The sequence below is a fragment of the Heloderma suspectum genome, chromosome 2 (assembly GCF_057233095.1).
Source record: "Heloderma suspectum isolate Gila_16-S chromosome 2, 16-S_ref, whole genome shotgun sequence".
Lineage (NCBI taxonomy): Eukaryota > Metazoa > Chordata > Lepidosauria > Squamata > Helodermatidae > Heloderma > Heloderma suspectum.
In genome coordinates, this window is record NC_139459.1 from 312,882,313 (window position 1) to 312,900,530 (window position 18,218).

Consider the following 18,218-nt stretch of genomic DNA (forward strand, 5'->3'; position numbering starts at 1 on the left):
GCTACGTGACGATTAATGTAGCCTGTCATGGCTGACTTTGCAGATCTAGCCATGATAGGCTACGTTAATCATCACGTAGCCTATCAGGGGGCGTTTTTTTTTTTAAAAAAAAAAACTTCCGAGTTCGCGGCCGGGCGAGGTGAGGCGCCTCCTCCCCAGCCTGAATTTCGGCCGGGCGAGGCGGGAAGCCTCCCCCCCCGGCCTGAATTTCAGCTGGGCGAGGCGGGAAGCCTCCCCCCCCGGCCTGAACTTCGCGGGGGGAGCAGCGAAGCGCCTCCCCCCCACCACAAACAAGCTTCGAGGACAGGTAAGTGACTTTCGTCCACCCCTACTTTATTCAGGCACTTCTGCTAACAGTGCAGGGGAAAATAGTAAGAATGACCTATGGTGCAAGCTCCTCTGTCTTTGCTGTCAAATCAGCACCGAGGCCCAAACTAGACATGTTGCACAGTTATATGTATCTTTTCACTAACATTTTTTTTTAAAAAAAAACAACAACAAACCTCAACAGATTGCTTTTAACCAAAAAAACAGAATTTATATCATTTCCACTGTGGGTGGAATAGCAGCTACAGGGTGGAATTTGAGCAGAAAAAGGTCTAAGCAGCCATCTTTTCCACTGTTGTTCCTACACTGAAACTCACCATGTCCTGGGGTTAATTTTGAGTAAAAAGATGTACTTGGAATGCACATCATGTCTAGTCAGGGCCTCAGGCAAGAAGAAACAGGGAATACAGCAATGGTGGCTGTTTGGGGCTGGAGGATAGTATGTATATGTGTGTGGGGGTTTGTCTCAGAGAGGGAGAGAATGAGAGAGAGAGAGAGGGAGAGAAGAGAAGAGAAGAGAAGAGAAGAGAAGAGAAGAGAAGAGATGCCATTCAGTGTCTGCCCACATTGTAGCCATTGTTCACACTGATTTCTTGTATCACCGTGGAGCGGAGCAAGCCAGGGAGGATTCCAGGGGGAGGGACAGAGCGCCTCCCGGATGTCCCGGAATGGAGCAAGGTAAGTGTTTCGTACATCCCTACTTTATGCATGGCTAGCACAAAAGCCACTGGACCTAACTGTCTGAAATTTGGCAGATTCAGTCAGCTCCATAGAGCATGCCAGGTCTCCAAATTCCATGCATGTATGTGGAAGAACAAAAAAATTATAGCTCTTTGCTTTGACACATTTTCTTGAAAAAAGCAAATTTTACCTGTGGCTAGCACAAAAGCCACTAGGCATAACTGTCTAAAATTTGGCAGATTCAGTCATCTCTGTAGGGGTTGCCAGGTCCCCAAACTCTATGCACTTATGTGGAAGCACACAAAAAATATAGCTCTTTGCTTTGACATATTTTCTTGAAAATAGAAAATTTTACCTGTGACTAGTACAAAAGCCACTGGACCTAACTGCCTGAAATTGGGCAGATTCAATCAGCCCCATGGGGGCTACTAGGTCTCCAAATTACATATATTATCATGCAAACTAAAAAAGTTATGGCCGTTTCTGTTTTCCAATGCAAGTCAATGGGAAAATGTAAAAAATGGCAATTAGGACAGCTCAAAAGATCTGGCTCACAGCTCAAAAAGATCCGGGGCCCATGCCCAGGTGGGCTTTCTTTTAATGATGCCCCTGATGCAGATAGAGACTATACTGAAGCTTCAGCTGGTATTCAACACAGTGGCCTGCCTCTTGACAAGAGGGAACCATCTGGTAAACATCTTCCATGACTTACCCACCTCTGCTACTACAAACCATCTCCAATGATGGTTTTAACCAAAACAGCATCTGACTTACTCAACATACTTGAAACAATCTTCGTTTTCTACCAACAGGCCTGCCTCTCTCCTGGCTGAAATGAACATATAACACCAGTGTTGAAAGATGGACAGTACTTTCCTATTGAGTTCTGCACATGGGTTAAGGTCCTCATAATTGCCTATGAAGATCTAAACAACCAAGCTCAATCGTATCATTTGGAAAGCCTTCACCCGCATGATTTCTCAGGTTTATCAAGGTTAGGGATGTACAAAAGGCACTTACCTTTCGCGGATTATGTTGATGGTGGGGGTGGAGGCGCTCTGTCCCTCCCCCGGAATCCTGGACAGGGGGAGGTGCTCCGTTCCTCCCCCCCCCCCAGAATCCTAGCCGGCCGGCTGTGCTCCGCAGGGATTCTGCAGAGCCTCCAATGCTGGCTAGCAGGGACACAAATGGCGGCAGCCGTAGCCAAGAGGCAGGCCAACGTTTGCATCCCTGCAGTCAGCCGTGATAGGCTATGTAAATGTTTACTTAGCCTATCACGGCTGACTTAAAAAAACAAACAAACACCGCACGTACGCAAATGGTGGTGGCCACAGCCTCCGCCATTTGCGTTCCTTATTTTGGCACGTTTTAGTCTACGTCAAGATTTATGTAGACTAAGACGGCGAAAATAAGGGGAACGCAAATAGAGTAGCGGACACTATGCTATTTGCGTTCCCCCTTATTTTCGCTGTCTTAGTCTACGTAAATCTTGACGTAGACTAAGATGTGCCAAAATAAGGAACGCAAATGGCGGCGGCCGTGGCCACCGCCATTTGCGTACATGCGTTGTTGTTATTTTTTTAAAGTCAGACGTGATAGGCTATGTAAACATTTACATAGCTTATCACGTTTTTTAAAAAAAACTTAGCCATGATAGGCTACATAAATCTTTATGTAGCCTATCACGTTTTTTTAAAAAAAATGGAAATGGCAGCGGCGGCGGCCGGTCAGAACACTGGCCGCCGCCGCCGCTGCCGCCGCCCTGCCACCGGAGCCACCACCAGAGCCACCGCCATCAGGAAGATCCACCCCAGGTAAGTCTCATCCCAGGGGGGTGGGGGGGCAGACCGTTCCGCCACCGATTTCGGGGGGCCGAATGCGCTGGCATTTGGCCTCCCCGAGATCTGTGGTGGAATCCTCTGACATCCCTAATCAAGGTAGGGATGTCAAAGAATTCCACCATGTACCTTGGTGAGGCCGAATGCCAGTGCGTTCGGCCCCCCAAAATCCGTGGTGGAACAAAGCCCCCGCCCCCCCAACCCACGAAAAGTGCGCGAAACAGAGCACTTACCTGCTGCTGTCCGCACCGCCATTCGCTTCTTCATCATAGCCGTGATAGGCTACGTAAGTATTTACGTAACCTATCACAGCAAGCCAAACACCCCCCCAAAACAAAACAGCGTACACAAATGGCGGTGGCTACAGTGGCCGCCATTTGCGTTCCCTATTTTTAGCCGTTTTAGCCTACGTAAATATTTATGTAAGATATTAAGGCGAAAATAAAAGGAACGCAAATAGCACCCACTACGCTAATTGCATTCCCCTTTTTTTCACCGTAATAGCCTACGTAAATACTTAGGTAGGCTAAAACGGCTAAAAATAGGGAACGCAGATGGCGGCCGCCATAGCTGCCACCATTTGCGTACGCTGTTTAGTTTTCTTGGTTTTTTTGGCTTGCCATGATAGGCTACGTAAATACTTACGAAGCCTATCACAGCAGCTTCACTGTGAAATGGCGGCCTGTTAGGCGGCCGCCCTTTGCGTCTGCAGCCGCCCATCCATGCCCGGAACTCTGGCTGCGGACGGCCCTGGCTGGTGGCTCTGCAGAGCTGCGGTGGAGCAGAGCCAGCCAGGCAGGATTCCGGCAGGAGGAACGGATCGCCTCCCCCCCCGTCAAGGATTTCCCTGGTCAAAACCAGGCAAGTGTTTCGTACATCCCTATATCAAGGTCTTTAGGGAAGGTTTCACTCTGTGTCTGATCTGTTTGGAAAGTCAGGCTGATGGGTTTGCTGTTCTCACACCTTGGGATGGATCAGATGATCCAGCACATATATGTGGGGAGTGAAAGCATGCAATCCATCTCTATACACACATAGCACTGTTTGAATAGAGTGCCAGCTCTTTCCCTCTGGGATTCTTCCCTCTCTTTGAGACATCCACTTAAGCTCCCTGTTCCTAAATGCCTAAAACTCTGAAAGAGTTTTAGGCATTTAACAGAAACATTTATGTTTACATTAGCATTTATGCTATGTTAGGTTTTAAAATAGTTTTGTGGTGGTGGTGGGTGTTCATGTAACACTTACAATCAGTAATCACATATGATTGCCTCTTATCATCTTCGGCAATTGCCCAAGAACAGGATTCAAGCTGTGGAATGACAGATCCAGTCCTGTAACATTTTTGTTAACAGTTACAACAACAGTTTCTCTAAAATGGCTGATAGTACCAGGAGCTTTTGCTCTCCATGCCATAAGAAGTATCAGCAATATCAAACAGACTAATACAGTTTTTACATTCTTAGAGTAACAATTCTGGGATTATTCTATAGGATTCACTTAAGATTCATCCCCTAAGTGACGATTCCGAACAATAAACCTGAATGCACCATGATTTCTAAATAGCAAATATCCAAAAGATGTTGACACTGAATAAATGGGTTTCCTTGCCATGTAATTGAATATCTGTGGATTTTATTTGCAGTAAGCACTAATCTGCACAAAATGTGTTTATTTTCTGCTTATCTGGGAATAAGCTTAGCAGTTTGACTCACTGAAGCTAAACCTAAACTCAATTGAATGTACATCACTCTGTATTTTATAGGGTGATTCACTTCATTGACCTATGAATATAGTGGGGCTTACTTTTGAGTTCCAAAGCAAGAAATGTTTTTAAGTGGCGCATCCCACAGACCAAAATGGAGGTAATGAAAACATCAGGGATGTAGCTGCAGCAACCTGTAGGTGCATGCAACAAAACAGACACCCTATAGCTTTTTCACAAATATATATATATATATATATATATATATATATATTTAAGAGGAAATAATAGGGATGGCAGAGAAATGCCCTATCCCCATGTCCAACCTGCCTGGTTGTGGGGTGTGTGTGTTGTGGGCGGGTGGGGTGAGGAGACGTCTTGGGATGCCATTGGCATCCCTAGTGGTGCCACTCATAGGGGAGGAGCCGGCAAAGCCTCTTCAAGCCCCACGCCTCTCCCAGAGCAATCTCTCACTTCTGCGGCTCCCTCCCATCCTCCTTTAAGCAGTGTGGGTGCCAACCGGTTGCCCTTTTGGGAGCCATGTAGGAATTTTTGGCTCACAGTCTGATTGGCCTCGACTGTGTGTATTTTTGCCTACTTCACACTGTTAATGGGGCAGGGCATGTCCTGCAGGTAAATAAGGTCTAATCTTCATGATAGGTCACATTTCAGTTGGTGGCTAGGATGGTCAAAGGAGAACGAGATTGGGGATGGTGTGCATGCAGAGGCACCTTGTGGTTCTGCGTCTCAGGGTGCTGCGAACAGGTTCTGCGTCTCAGCAGGGGGATAAGGGTTGCCTGGGAGACCAACTCACCTCACTCACCCAGGTGTTTGGCGGCACCGGGAGGGGGTGACAGGGGAAGGTCTACCTCCCCCATAAGGGGCAGTCCGGAGGGGTGGTGAGGCTGACATGCCACCCCTCAGGCTGGGTGTGTTTCTGCCCATAAATGTGCCAGCTAGCCGCTGGCACAGTCAGAGCCCATCCTAGGGATATACGAAAGTCACTTCTTAATGTAAACTAATAAAATTTGTGGTCCTAGTTCCTCTAAAATTGTGTCTCGCCTCTTTCTTGTAGGTGCAATAAACGTTCTGCTGCCCACTGAGGAAGAAACAGAAAGCATTACAATACAATCCTATGTATGTCTCCTCAGAAGTACTGGTTGACTTGAATGGGGCTTACTCCCAGGTAAGCGGGTAAAGGATTGCAGCCTTAAAACTCTTTCCAAGTCTAGGCTCTAGTATGTTTTGGAATCGTGTCCAGAAATGCTTCAAAAGCCTTATTCATTTTCTGTGTTGGAATGAAATTGGCTCCTCTGGCAATGCTGCTGGAGTTAAAAGAACTTTTATGAAGGTCACTTCTGGTGTGCTGGATATCACACATATCTGTCAAAGTTATGACAATTGCTCTCTCACAAGGCTAGATATACATTTCAGAATATTTTAATACCTTATATTACAGCTCATTATACTTTCTGATGTAGGGATGGACAACCCAATCTATTTCTGGTCCATTTCACTTTGGCATGTATTCACCCATAAGTCAATTCTTACCCATTTCTACGTTAATCTGCATTAAAAAAAATCTGCCCCAAACTTGCATTTAAATATCTATTTCAAACACATTCTCTCAAAACACACATTTTACAGAGATGATTTTCTCTCAAAATATGCATTTTAAAAGTATTTTGATTTGTTTCTTGAGCTGAACATTTAGCCGAAAACAAAATTCTAAGCTACACATTAATCAGGGAGGTGCAGATAAGCTAAGTTTATACTAGAATTCACAAAGATCAAAATGCTCTTATGTTGGTGTTCTGTGGTCCTCTAGCCAGGATGATTTTATTTTACTCCCCTTTCTCCCCATTGGGAGGAAGATACAGGTGATGATCCTGGCCCATGTGTCTGGCCTAGGCCATTGGATAGGCGGCCTGAGGACTATTTATTTAAAGTGGCAACACCTCTTCTTGGGCCTCTCTTTCCTTCAAGGAGAAGAGCACGTGCCCCATCAGCTGCATCAGGTCTGTGCGAGTCCCAGCTGCTGTGGCCAGCAAATGAAGGCAGCCAAGAAGCATCATACTGGAGCAAAGATTGGGGATTGAGTGTGTGGGGGCAGGGTGAGGCTGTGGCTCGTGCCTTGCCTAGCGGCCTTTGCCTGGCCATCTATTTCACACGTCCCCAGCACATCGTGGGATGTGAGGAGACCGCCCCCTAAGGGCAAGGCCCATGATGTAGGGCCATCCCTTGCCTGCCTTTGATTAGAAAAGAAAGGGGAGGGGGAAAGAGGGGAACTTGTCTGGGGGATGAGCCCACATGATGCAGACCACACATTCTGAGGAGAGGTGGGAGTTATGCTGTGGCAGGAATCACCCCAGTGCTTCATGTCAAAAGAGACGGCGATCCAAGTTTGTCAAGAATGGTGCTTCAGCCGAGAAAGGAGAGGGCGACCCCAGCACAGTTAAACTAGCCCCACTGGCTCATTTCTTGAACCCCTGCCTGACTGGGACAATCAGTGGAAAATCAGTAATTATAGGATCACATACTGTTTTTATGAAGTGTAATAGCAGCTGCACCCCCCCCCCCATCTGACTGTGAGCATGGCACTGAGGAAGGTGATTGTAGGTCCCCTTTGAAGATTATGTTCTCCCCCAGGGTCAAATAGCTTGTGGATGGCCGCTTTATCAGGAAAATGGCATTGGAGAAAAGGTTAAAATAAACCACCCTATGCACCATGGTAACCATGCATCATGGCCCCAATTGGATTCACACACACACACACACACACAAGCAGGAGATCTGATCACAGATTTCCCATTGTGAAATATATTTTGCTCTTTAATTCTATATACATTTCAGGTGTATATTTTTAACCAGGGGAAGCGCTGAAGCTCAGTGGTGGCTCAGTGGCAGGGCACCTGCTTTGCCCGCAGAAGGTCCAGTTCAAACCCTGGCATCTCCAGGCAGGGCTGAAAACATGCCTACCTGAAACCCTGGAGAGCCGCCGCCAGTCAGTGTCAGCAATACTGGGCTAGGTAGACCAATGGTCTGGCTCAGTGTAAGGCCGCTTTCGATGTTTAGGGAAGGGACCTTAGTTCAGTGGCAGAGCACATGCCTGGTATGCAGAAGGTCCCGGGTTCAATCCCCGGCATCTCCAGGTAAGTCTAGAAAAAATCCTGTCTGAGACCCTGGAGCGCCGCTGCAGATCAGTGTTGATAATACTGGGTTAGATGGACTGATGGTGTGACTCGGTGTAAGGCAGCTTCCTACGTTTCTAACCGCAATGCCAAAATCTACATGAATGTCTCAGAAATTCTAATGGAATCCTATGGCTAAACTTTTAATTTGCCAAATGCTATATGCAATTTTTGTTTCATGATCTAGCAAAGAGTTCAGCACTGAAGCCTTTCCAAATCAGAATTTTTCAATGTGTTTCTGTGTTGGATTGGGCCATTTTATTTTTCCCTTCACTACAACCCTTTGAGATAAGTCACTTATTTCAATTCCACAGACGGGTAACCACGAGTCACTCATACATCTTCTACTGCCTGGTAACATGTGAAGTAGCTCAAAGATTTGGTCATTGTATGGGAGATGCGGTGGCGCTAATGCATTTTCCCAGGTTTGGCTGTGCCAACACAGTCCATACTTAAGAGAACAGAGATCTGCATCACGTACGACCTGATAACTTCTTATTTGAATTACTGTAATGCGCTCTATATAAGTCTACTCTTGAAGACAGTCCAGAAATGTCAGCTTCTAAAAAAAAGTTCTGCTTCTAGGTTTTCAACAGGAACTTCCTATGAGCATCACATCATACCAGTATTGAATTACTTGCACTGGTTACCAGTTTATTAGCATTTCATGAAAACCTATTTCTATATCTCCCTTTCCACCCCTTTAGATCATCAAGAGAGACCTTGCTTTGGGTACAATAGCATTTGGTTGGTCCCCCATGGTGGCACTAAGCTTGTAAAAAAACACAAATCCCTCCTATATGCAGACCAGTTTGCTCAGCTACAGAGAATGGCAAAACATTTTTTTGAAAAATGCTGGGTGTCTATGGAGCATTGGAATGTGTCATTTTAATGTGCTAATTTCATGCTGTTGTATGAGCTGTTCACATTCTGACTGTGATTTTGCCATTTTATTGGGTTAGAGTAAACATCAAACAAGTGCACAGATGCTGAAGCGGATTTTATTCATGTTTTTCTCCTCTTCATAATACTAGAATACAGGGATACAGAATCAAAGTGCTAGGCAGGAGTTTCCAGACAGCAACCAATAGTTAGTTTATGAAACTGCCTGGCATAAGACATGATGATGGCCAGTAGTTTAGATAGCTGTAAAAGGGGATTAGAAATTTTGTTATCTTTTCGGTGCCAGGTTAAGACCTCTCTCTTTTCCCAGGCATTTGGCAGCATATGATGAGTTTTAATCGGTCCTAGATGTGTCTTTAGTTATGTCCGACTGTTCAAAGTCATTTTTAGCTATATATTGTATGTGTATATTGTCTGTGTGCTTTTATGTAAATGGCTTTTAAACTTTGTATATTGTATTTTAATGTTTTAACTTCTATAAACTGCCCAGAGAGCTTCGGCTATTGGGCGGTATAGAAATGAAATAAATAAATAAATAAATAAATAAATAAATAAATGTTAATACTACTACTACTACTACTATCATGGGAAAAGGTCTATCAGTGGTTGTAAATCATCATGATGACTATACAGAATTTTCAGTTCCCACTGTGGAAAGCAGGAGGCTTCCTGGACAGACCTTTGTTCTCTTCCCTCATGTTCTTATATTCACATATCATATAGATTTGTACCCTCAAAGTGAGATGCCTTCTATCACTACTCAGAATACCTCTCATTGAGAAACACACAATTTCTTTCTGTTTTAGGTCAGGAGAAAGCACTGCTGTTTTCCAGTCCAGCATTTATAAAGGTATTCTTCTTTGAAAATATAACTGTATAAAGAAAACATTCAAAATGAGACAACCACCTCTCTCGTGCGAGCATGAAATCAATGAAAAATGTCAGTTACTACTGGACGGGCGGGCAGAAGTAGAAAGAGTGCATTTTTGCATAATCTATCTATTTCTCCTTTCTTGCAAGGCTTATGCTTCTCTTCCCATTTTTCCTTAAACCTATCAAAATTCTCTCTCTCTCTTTCAATTTGTCTCCTATCAGGTTTCCTTACAACAGCTACAACAGACATTTCAATGCAGGCCACATACAGCATCATGACAAGGACAAAGAGAATGAAATTACCAGTGCATTTACGATCTGTGTCTTCCTTTTTTGACCCACTAATCGTTAACTTGCAATTGAAGTTTTCTTCCCAGTACTCCGCAAACCACACATTTCTTCTGTTGTTCTCCAATGTCCGGGAAGTAAAGTAGGTATCAAATCCTGAGAGAGATACATTATTATTATTATTATTATTATTATTATTATTGTTATTGTTATTGTTATTGTTATTGTTATTGTTATTATTATTATATAAGTCATATATAAAATGGATGCTTCAGGATTTGCAAGATCTTGTGGAACCAGGAATAAAACATTCAAGTAGAACAGCTAAACTATCTGGTGCTCATGCATTAACAGTTAGTAAGAGGAAGCATCAGTAAATAGAGCTGTTCAAGATCCCATACTAGTCAATGCTAGGAGAGGCATAGTAGCTGAGCGAAGTCTCCAGGGGCATTATTGGGTTCTTCAGTCTTCAGATGTGGGAAGCTGAGGCAATAGATGGGGCAGGATTACTTGAAGAAGTGAAATCTGTTACAATTAGCTGCTTGCTTAATGGCTAGCTGGTGAGAGGGCATGGAAATGGAGCTGGGCCAAAATTTGTGAGAAATTTCTCAGAAAGAAATTTTCTTTTTCTGGTTCCCCCAAACCATTGGACAATTTTAGCCCCCCTGAGAATATATGGCAAAATTTCCCTTCCAATTTCTCTACCTATATAAGGTGAATTTCAGATGCTGCTGTATATCTAGTTTTAATATATATTATTATTTTAATATTGTTGAAGGAAGCAAGGGCTTCCCTCTATTCCAAGCAGAAGGCACTGAATTTACTTCTGAGGTATAGCTGGAAGGAAACCCACACACAGCTTTCTACTCTTTCCTATCATTCCCTCTTAGCCTATTGTTTCCTTCATCCATCAATATGAACTCACAGTGGAGAAAGGGGTTGCCCAAACTCCCTGCAGTGTAGGCGGGGACAAACAATTATGCAGTAAACTGCCACCACCCCTTTACATCCACTTCAGCCTGAGCCAGGAGCCTCTCAGACCTTTCAGGACACACGCAGGGTGTGGAAGTAAGGCTCCAAGTTGGTACCCTCTATTCCAAGCAGAGGGTGATGAATTTAGTACTGAGGTATACCTGGAAGGAAGCACTGAGGCATACCTGGAAGGAAGCATCTCTAGAGATAGAGATGGTGTTTATTTACATGGGGGAAAGGGAAAGGGATAAAACTTTTAGAAAGATCAAAGAGAACCTTTGGAACAGTATTCCAGGCAAAAATAACAAAGCAATACCTTAGTCTATCTATATGTTACCTAAGTACGGGTCTCCCGATAGGACAGGATCCAATCCAGGATCCAAGAACTCACAAGCCCGAAGGCAAGTCGGCACAGGTAGGCAGAAATGACTGGGCAGCTCCTAGTCTCCCTTTTTTATCCCCAGACCCTTGGCAACTCCAGGAAGATTTCCTGTAGCCGATCACAAGCCGACTCCAGCAGCATTCCCAAACCCTATGAGTGAGGGGGGAAGTCCCCACAGGAACAAAGCTGAGATCGATCAGCCCAATTAACTGAGTCTTACTCTGGCCTTGAAGGCCAGGGCTGCCAGGGCTATCTTGAGATAACAGACACACAGGCGATTGCATCACCATGTGCTGCTTCAGTTTGGCCAGACAGAGAGGTCTCACAGTCAGAGCACAGAAAGATAATGGAGCTCTTGACATGATTGCACTGTCAGAGTATAGGAAAAGAGTGGAGTTCTTGCCAGTTTCATTCAATATTGAGTCAAAATCCCTTTCATGACAGTTTCATTCAATATTGAGTGAAAATTCTGGAGCAGATGATAAAGGAATCCATCTGGAAGCACCTTGACAACAATGCCGTGATTACTCGAAGCCAACATGGATTTGTCAAAAACGAGTCCTGCCAGACAAATCTGATCTCATTTTTTGATCAAGTAACCTCCCTTGTAGACCGTGGGAATGCTGTAGACATCATATACCTCAACTTCAGCAAAGCTTTCGACAAAGTGCCCCATGATCTCCTGATGAGCAAACTAGCTCAAAGTAGGCTAGATGAAACAACGATCCGGTGGATCCACAGTTGGCTACAGAATCGGACTCAAAGAGTGATTATCAATGGGACCTTCTCAAGCTGGGGAGAGGTAACGAGTGGGGTACCGCAGGGCTCAGTTCTGGGCCCAGTGCTCTTCAACATTTTTATTAATGACTTGGAGGAGGAGGTGCAGGGAATGCTGATCGAATTTGCAGATGACACCAAACTGGGAGGGATAGCTAATACTTTGGAAGACAGAAACAAAATTCAAAGTGACCTGGATAGACTGGAGCACTGGGCAGAAAACAGAATGACATTTATCAGGGATAAATGCCAAGTTGTGCACCTAGGAAAAAGAAACCAACTGCACAATTACAAGATGGGGGATACGTGGCTCAACCACACTACAAGCGAGAAGGATCTTGGAATTGTTGTCAATCACAAGCTGAATATGAGCCAACAATGTGATGTGGCTGCAAAAAAGGCAAATGCACTTTTGGGCTGCGTTAATAGAAGCATAGCTTCCAAATCCCGGGAAGTACTAGTTCCCCTCTACTCAGCACTGGTTAGGCCTCATCTGGAGTACTGTGTCCAGTTCTAGGCACCACACTTTAAGAAGGAGCTTCGGCTATTGGGCGGTATAGAAATAAATAAATAAAATAAAATAAATAAATAAGGATGCAGACAAACTGGAGAGGGTTCAGAGGAGGGCAACAAAGATGATCAGGGGATTGGAAACAAAGCCCTATGAAGAGAGACGGAAAGAACTGGGCATGTTTAGCCTTGAGAAGAGAAGACTGAGGGGAGATATGATAGCGCTCTTCAAGTACTTGAAAGGTTGTCACAGAGGAAGGCCAGGATCTCTTCTTGATCATCCGAGTGCAGGACACGGAATAATGGGCTCAAGTTACAGGAAGCCAGATTCCGGCTGAACATCAGGAAAAACTTCCTGACGGTAAGAGCAATACGACAATGGAACCAATTACAAGGGGAGGTGGTGGGCTCTCCCACACTGGAGGCCTTCAAGACGAGGCTGGACAGCCATTTGTCAGGGATGCTCTGACTTGGATTCCTGCATTGAGCAGGGGGTTGGACTCGATGGCCTTGTAGGCCCCTTCCAACCCTACTATTCTATGATTCTATGACTACTATTCTATGATTCCCTCAGACAAAAGTTTTCTGAGCATCCTTTTGGCCCTTCCCAATAGTTGGAGAATTCCCCCTAATGAGAAATTTGGCAACAACAACAACAACACCCCGTCCCATTTTGCCAGGGTTGCTTGATGAACTGAAATCAGCCAGCACTGAATGGATCACAAATGGAGCTGAATGATGTGAAGGTGTCCTGGTGGTAAGACAAATAGGTATAGACTTGTGTGTGAAAGTATCTGTTGCACTTCCCTAAAACTATGCCTATGTCAATTCTTTTCATTTGCAACGTATTTAAGTAGCTATCAAAAATGTTAAAAGACAGCAGTTGTACACCTGGCATTTCTCAACCACACCGTGCCACACCGTGCCACACTATGTGCATTGTCAGGACCAGTCAAGGCACACACTAGCCAAAGTTAAGTATATTTTAAACCCCATTGATTTCAGTGGGTGGGACTTATGTATATGAAGCTCGCTTATATCAATTTTGGTCATTGGTTCATCTAGCCCAGTACTCTGTACTTTGACTGGCAGTGGCTCTGCCAGGTCTCAGAAACATGTCCTTCCTGGGCTAGATACCCCAAATCCATATTAACCTGAGATACCAGGGACTGAATCTGTGAACCTGTCATGCAAACTGTGTTCTGTATGACTCCTTCACCTTTCAATATATACCTAGTTCTCCCACTAAACTTAATGGGACTTAAAATATTAAACTTTGTGTCAACCCTGGCCAACATTTGTATTGCAAGTGCAGCAGAAAACCATGCAAAATATATGAAGACTACAGTTGTGGGAAATTGTGTAACCAGCCAAAGCTAACTCTTCTACTGAAATTAATGGAACTTTTATGCTTATATGTCCCATGAGAATCAATGGAACTTAAAAACGCTTCACTTTCATGGGATCATACCACATGACAGAAAGAACTAATTATGTAGAAGCTAGAACCACCACCACCCCACTACTCTGAACTTACATTATAAACAAGTTGACCATTTCCAACTGGATGCAGCCTTGTGAAAAATAGTTGGATGTTCATTCAGAAACAGATGCCAAGAAATATGCTTGCTTATTCAGGCTTCATGATGGGGTTCTAAAATCCCAGAAACTCTAGGTGGTACTGTTGAGTTACATCAGAATATAGGTATTATATCACATATAGGCTGGCTGATGACAATTCACTTTACTCTTTATTACAGTTGTTTAGACCCATTCAAGTTAAAATATACAGACAAGTATACAAATATTGAGACATCGGCTACAATTTCTTCAACTTAACTCATACAGTCAAACAACTTGGCTCTTGTTTGCATGGTGATTACAAAGAAATTAGCCACCTATTCAGTGACATGCGGGATCTTATCCGAGAGACAGTTAATTACCACTCTTTCATTTGGATGGCCTGGGAAGTTGGTCAGAAGAGGATAAATTATGTGGCATCTCAAATCAGAATAAAAACTACAGTATAAATGTACATGTATCAAAGTTTCAGGGACTCCTGCTTTGCATGGACACAATCTGTTCTGAAGTGGAATATTCAGAAATTTGCCCTGGAGCACTACTGTTGGTAGAATATTTAGTCTTGCGAATATAAATGCTCTATGAGCTTGTATATTCCTAAGGGATGTCAAGTAAGAAGATGAGATACCATAACTAGGGAGAATCCCATGGGCCATTGGAGAACAAGTTCTGTTAGCCGGAGAGTATAGATCCTGTCTTTCAATGTCATATAATGTCTGGATCAGAGGTTTGGAGGCTTGCTGTTGCTCAAGCATTAGAAGGGATTCAAAAGAAACACTAATTGAGCTAATTTTATGTAAAATGATATGGGACCATTTACTAGAATGTGAGTCTGCTAGCGCAGAATATATAAAACTAGATGCTGGTGAAGAAAAATGCAGGTGTAACCAAACTTTTAGTGCCTGGGCCCATGCTCTGGTTTCGTCAAATCCTACACCCATTTCCAAACACATGGCTGCATATCCTACACAATTTTTGTTGTTGTTGTCATTAAGTCGTGTCTGACTCTTCGTGACCCCATGGGCCTTCCTGTCCTCTGCTCTCTCCCGGAGTGTGCTCAAATTCATATTCATTGCATCGGTGATACTATCTAGCCATCTCACCCTTTGCCGTCCCCTTCTCCTTTTGCCTGCAATCTTTCCCAGAATCAGGCTATTTCCAGGGAGTTTTCTCTTCGCATTAGGTGGCCAAAATATTGGAGCTTCAGCTTCAGTATCTGTCCTTCCAATGAGCACTCGTAATACGTAATATATTTGCGTAGGCTATTAGGGTGAAAAAAGGGGAATGCAAATAGCATAGTGGGTGCTATTTACATTCCTTTTTTCCCACCGTAATAGCTTATGTAAATATTTACATAGGCTAAAACAGCGGGGGGGAAAAGGGACACAAATGGCACCCATTACGCTATTTGCGTTGCCCTTATTTTCGCCGTAGTCTACGTAAATCTTTACGTAGACTAGACGTGCCAAAATAAGGAACGCAAATGGTGGCGCCCATGGGCCGCCGCCATTTGGGTATGCGCTTTTTTTTTTTCCAAAGTCACCCATGATAGGCTACATGATGATTTATGTAGCCTATCACGGCTGACATTGGAAATCTAGCCATGATAGGCTACGTAAATCATCACGTAGCCTATCACGGGTGTGTGTGTGTGTGTGTGTGTTTTACTTTTTTATTTTGTAATGGTGGTGGCGGCAGCCAGTCGGGAGACCGGCCACCGCCTCTGCCCCCGCCGAACCGCCGCCGAACCACCGCCGGGACCCGCCGCCAAGAGTGACATTCTCTGAAGGTAAGTCCCATCCCGGGGGAGCGGGGGGCCAGCGGAGAATTTCCCCAACACTTTCGGGGGGCCAAATGCCTCGGCGCTTGGCCTCCCGAAGATTCATGGAGAAATTCTCCGCCATCCCTAATAAAAACAGATTCAGTGGCTTAGCTCTAAATACTCTGAGGGATGGGGGAATACTTTGACCACCTTGGGTGTAATAAAAACAAACAACAGTGGATGCACTGCAATTTGCAGAATTGAGTGCATTTTTGCATTGTAAATTCCATTTAAGATTATATTGGAAATAAAGCCTAGGTACTTAAATTGTTTAACCTGTTCCAAAGTATTGCTCTTTAATGTCCAGCAAAACTTTTCCCATGACTTAGAGAAAACCATAATTTTAGATTTTACAAAATTTATAATAAATGAGTTTTTATCACAATACTCCGAGAAGGCCTATAATAGTTGTTTCAAGCCCAGCTGGGTTAGAGATAATATCACAGCATCATCTGCATATAACAACAAGTCCTGTCTTAAACCAAGGTTGGGGGGTGTCCTTCTACCAGCAGCAATGATGGAGCTAAGCTGCTTTAAGTTGTCTGATAAGATTTTTTATTTCATTTGCACTCACTGGAGGCCAATCAGGGGAATCTAAAGATGAATGGTTTGCAAGATCAGATGAGGAAAGAGGGATCATAGAAAATGCTAGGCTTCTCATACCTGGACTGGAATTAAACAGTCAGGTGAGTCTGTCCTACTTTTGAGGATCCAAACCTGTAACTAGGGTCCAAAGGAGTTTATTTTTATTTGTTAGTGAAGCGTTTATCAATCGTTCCCATGTTTCCATTTGTGCCACCCTTTTCTTTTTAGCAATAACACTTTTATATTTCTTTTTTTAACTCATAATACTCAGTGGGGAGACTGTTTAATTTATTGTTACAGTAGAGGGATTGCATCTGATTTTTCAGATGTCGACATTCTCCGTCATACCAAGGTTTTAATCTTTCCTGTTAAACTGTTTGTCTGTTGTTCAAGGGCCATCTGAATTATCTGAATGAGGTTAGCATAAGAATGTAAAGCATCATCAATATGTTGAGTGTTGGTTATCTGTTCACTTAAGGTGTTAGAGGTAGGACAATTAAGATTTTCTTTAGTCTTTTTGTCTATGATTTTTGTCCATCTTACTCATTTATGGCAGGAAAAATTGTCTGCAGCTAACATAGGAAGAGAGGGAAGGGGCTGGGATATTTTTTTACTAAGTTCAGTCTCATAATTAATGGGAGATGTTCACTATCTATTCAATTCCCTACAATAAAGTCAGAAATTTGGCGTTTCAGCTGGGATGTCAATGACACAGCTAGCTCCTACAGAAGTAAATGTATATTCACTGGAAAAGATCCATTATTATGTGGAAAAGATCCATTAAGGATGATTATATCAGAACAAAGAGAATTTCATTAAGCAAACTCCAGTCTGGTTTATGTGAAGATCTTTAGAGGACCTTGTATAGGGAAGAAGACCGTCAATGGAGTCATTAAAATTACAACATTTAGAATGTATCAAAAGTGGAGCCATCCTTCCCTATTCTTGTGTTAAAGTCTCCAGCCAAAAGAACTTCAGCAAAAGTATATGGAGATTCTGCTTTTATCACATACTGTGTTAAACTTTCCCACTGGGCGAATCTACTTGCTACTCCGAGGTGGAAGGTATGCTCATTAAAAATGAGCAATTGAAAAATATTATTTGTAATTAATATTGCATCTCAACCTGGAGCGAGGTAGAAACAAAGCAACAAAGGCCAGCACTCAAGTGTCCTCGAGACTGGCTAGAGGTAGCTGGAACAGAAAAAGCAGCAAAACCATTCAAGAGAATTTCATCATTTGTCCAGGTTTCCTGCAACGTTATTACATCAAGAGGGGAAAGAAAATTCAAAAACTCCTTCTCTTTAGCTTTCCCCTTCGATCCAGAAACGTTCCAGGATAAACAATTCAAAGTGGAGGTTCTGTCATGGAGTCAGTCATGCTGATTCAAATCATCAGGTAACACCACTCAGTCATAGAACACACAGTCATTCTTAGCTGAAGGGCAAGTTAAGGACTCTCTCTGTAAAGGAGAAAGAATTTGTTTTTTTGTTTGTTTTTTGCTGGTGATCCCTGTTCCGATGGTTCTAGATATCGATTTATACAGTTATTTCTGGGCACTAATGAGCTTGGACCTGGTGTTCTGAAATTATATGATAAATCAAGTTGTTTTGAGGCATCAATCAGAGCGAAATTGCCCTTTGATTTGGATTTGTTTATTTTGCAAGTAGGGACTAAAGCAACAGGAGGGCCTTTATGGAATTCAGGAAAAATAAATCAGCTTTAGGCTGAGGTGGGGATTTAAATTTTACAGAAAGTTCTTGAAGTCTTTCCTTCAAGTCAGAGAG

At 43.4% G+C, this 18,218-nt stretch overlaps 1 protein-coding gene across 1 annotated transcript in view; it reads right to left on the bottom strand.

The window, feature by feature from the left end:
- Positions 1–18,218, bottom strand: part of GRM7 (glutamate metabotropic receptor 7) — a 714,388-nt gene that overhangs the window by 205,677 nt on the left and 490,493 nt on the right. The window contains exon 5 of the mRNA XM_084829832.1: positions 9,819–9,959. Within this exon, the coding sequence (XP_084685958.1) occupies positions 9,819–9,959 (141 nt within the window). The remainder of the gene's footprint in view (positions 1–9,818; positions 9,960–18,218) is intronic.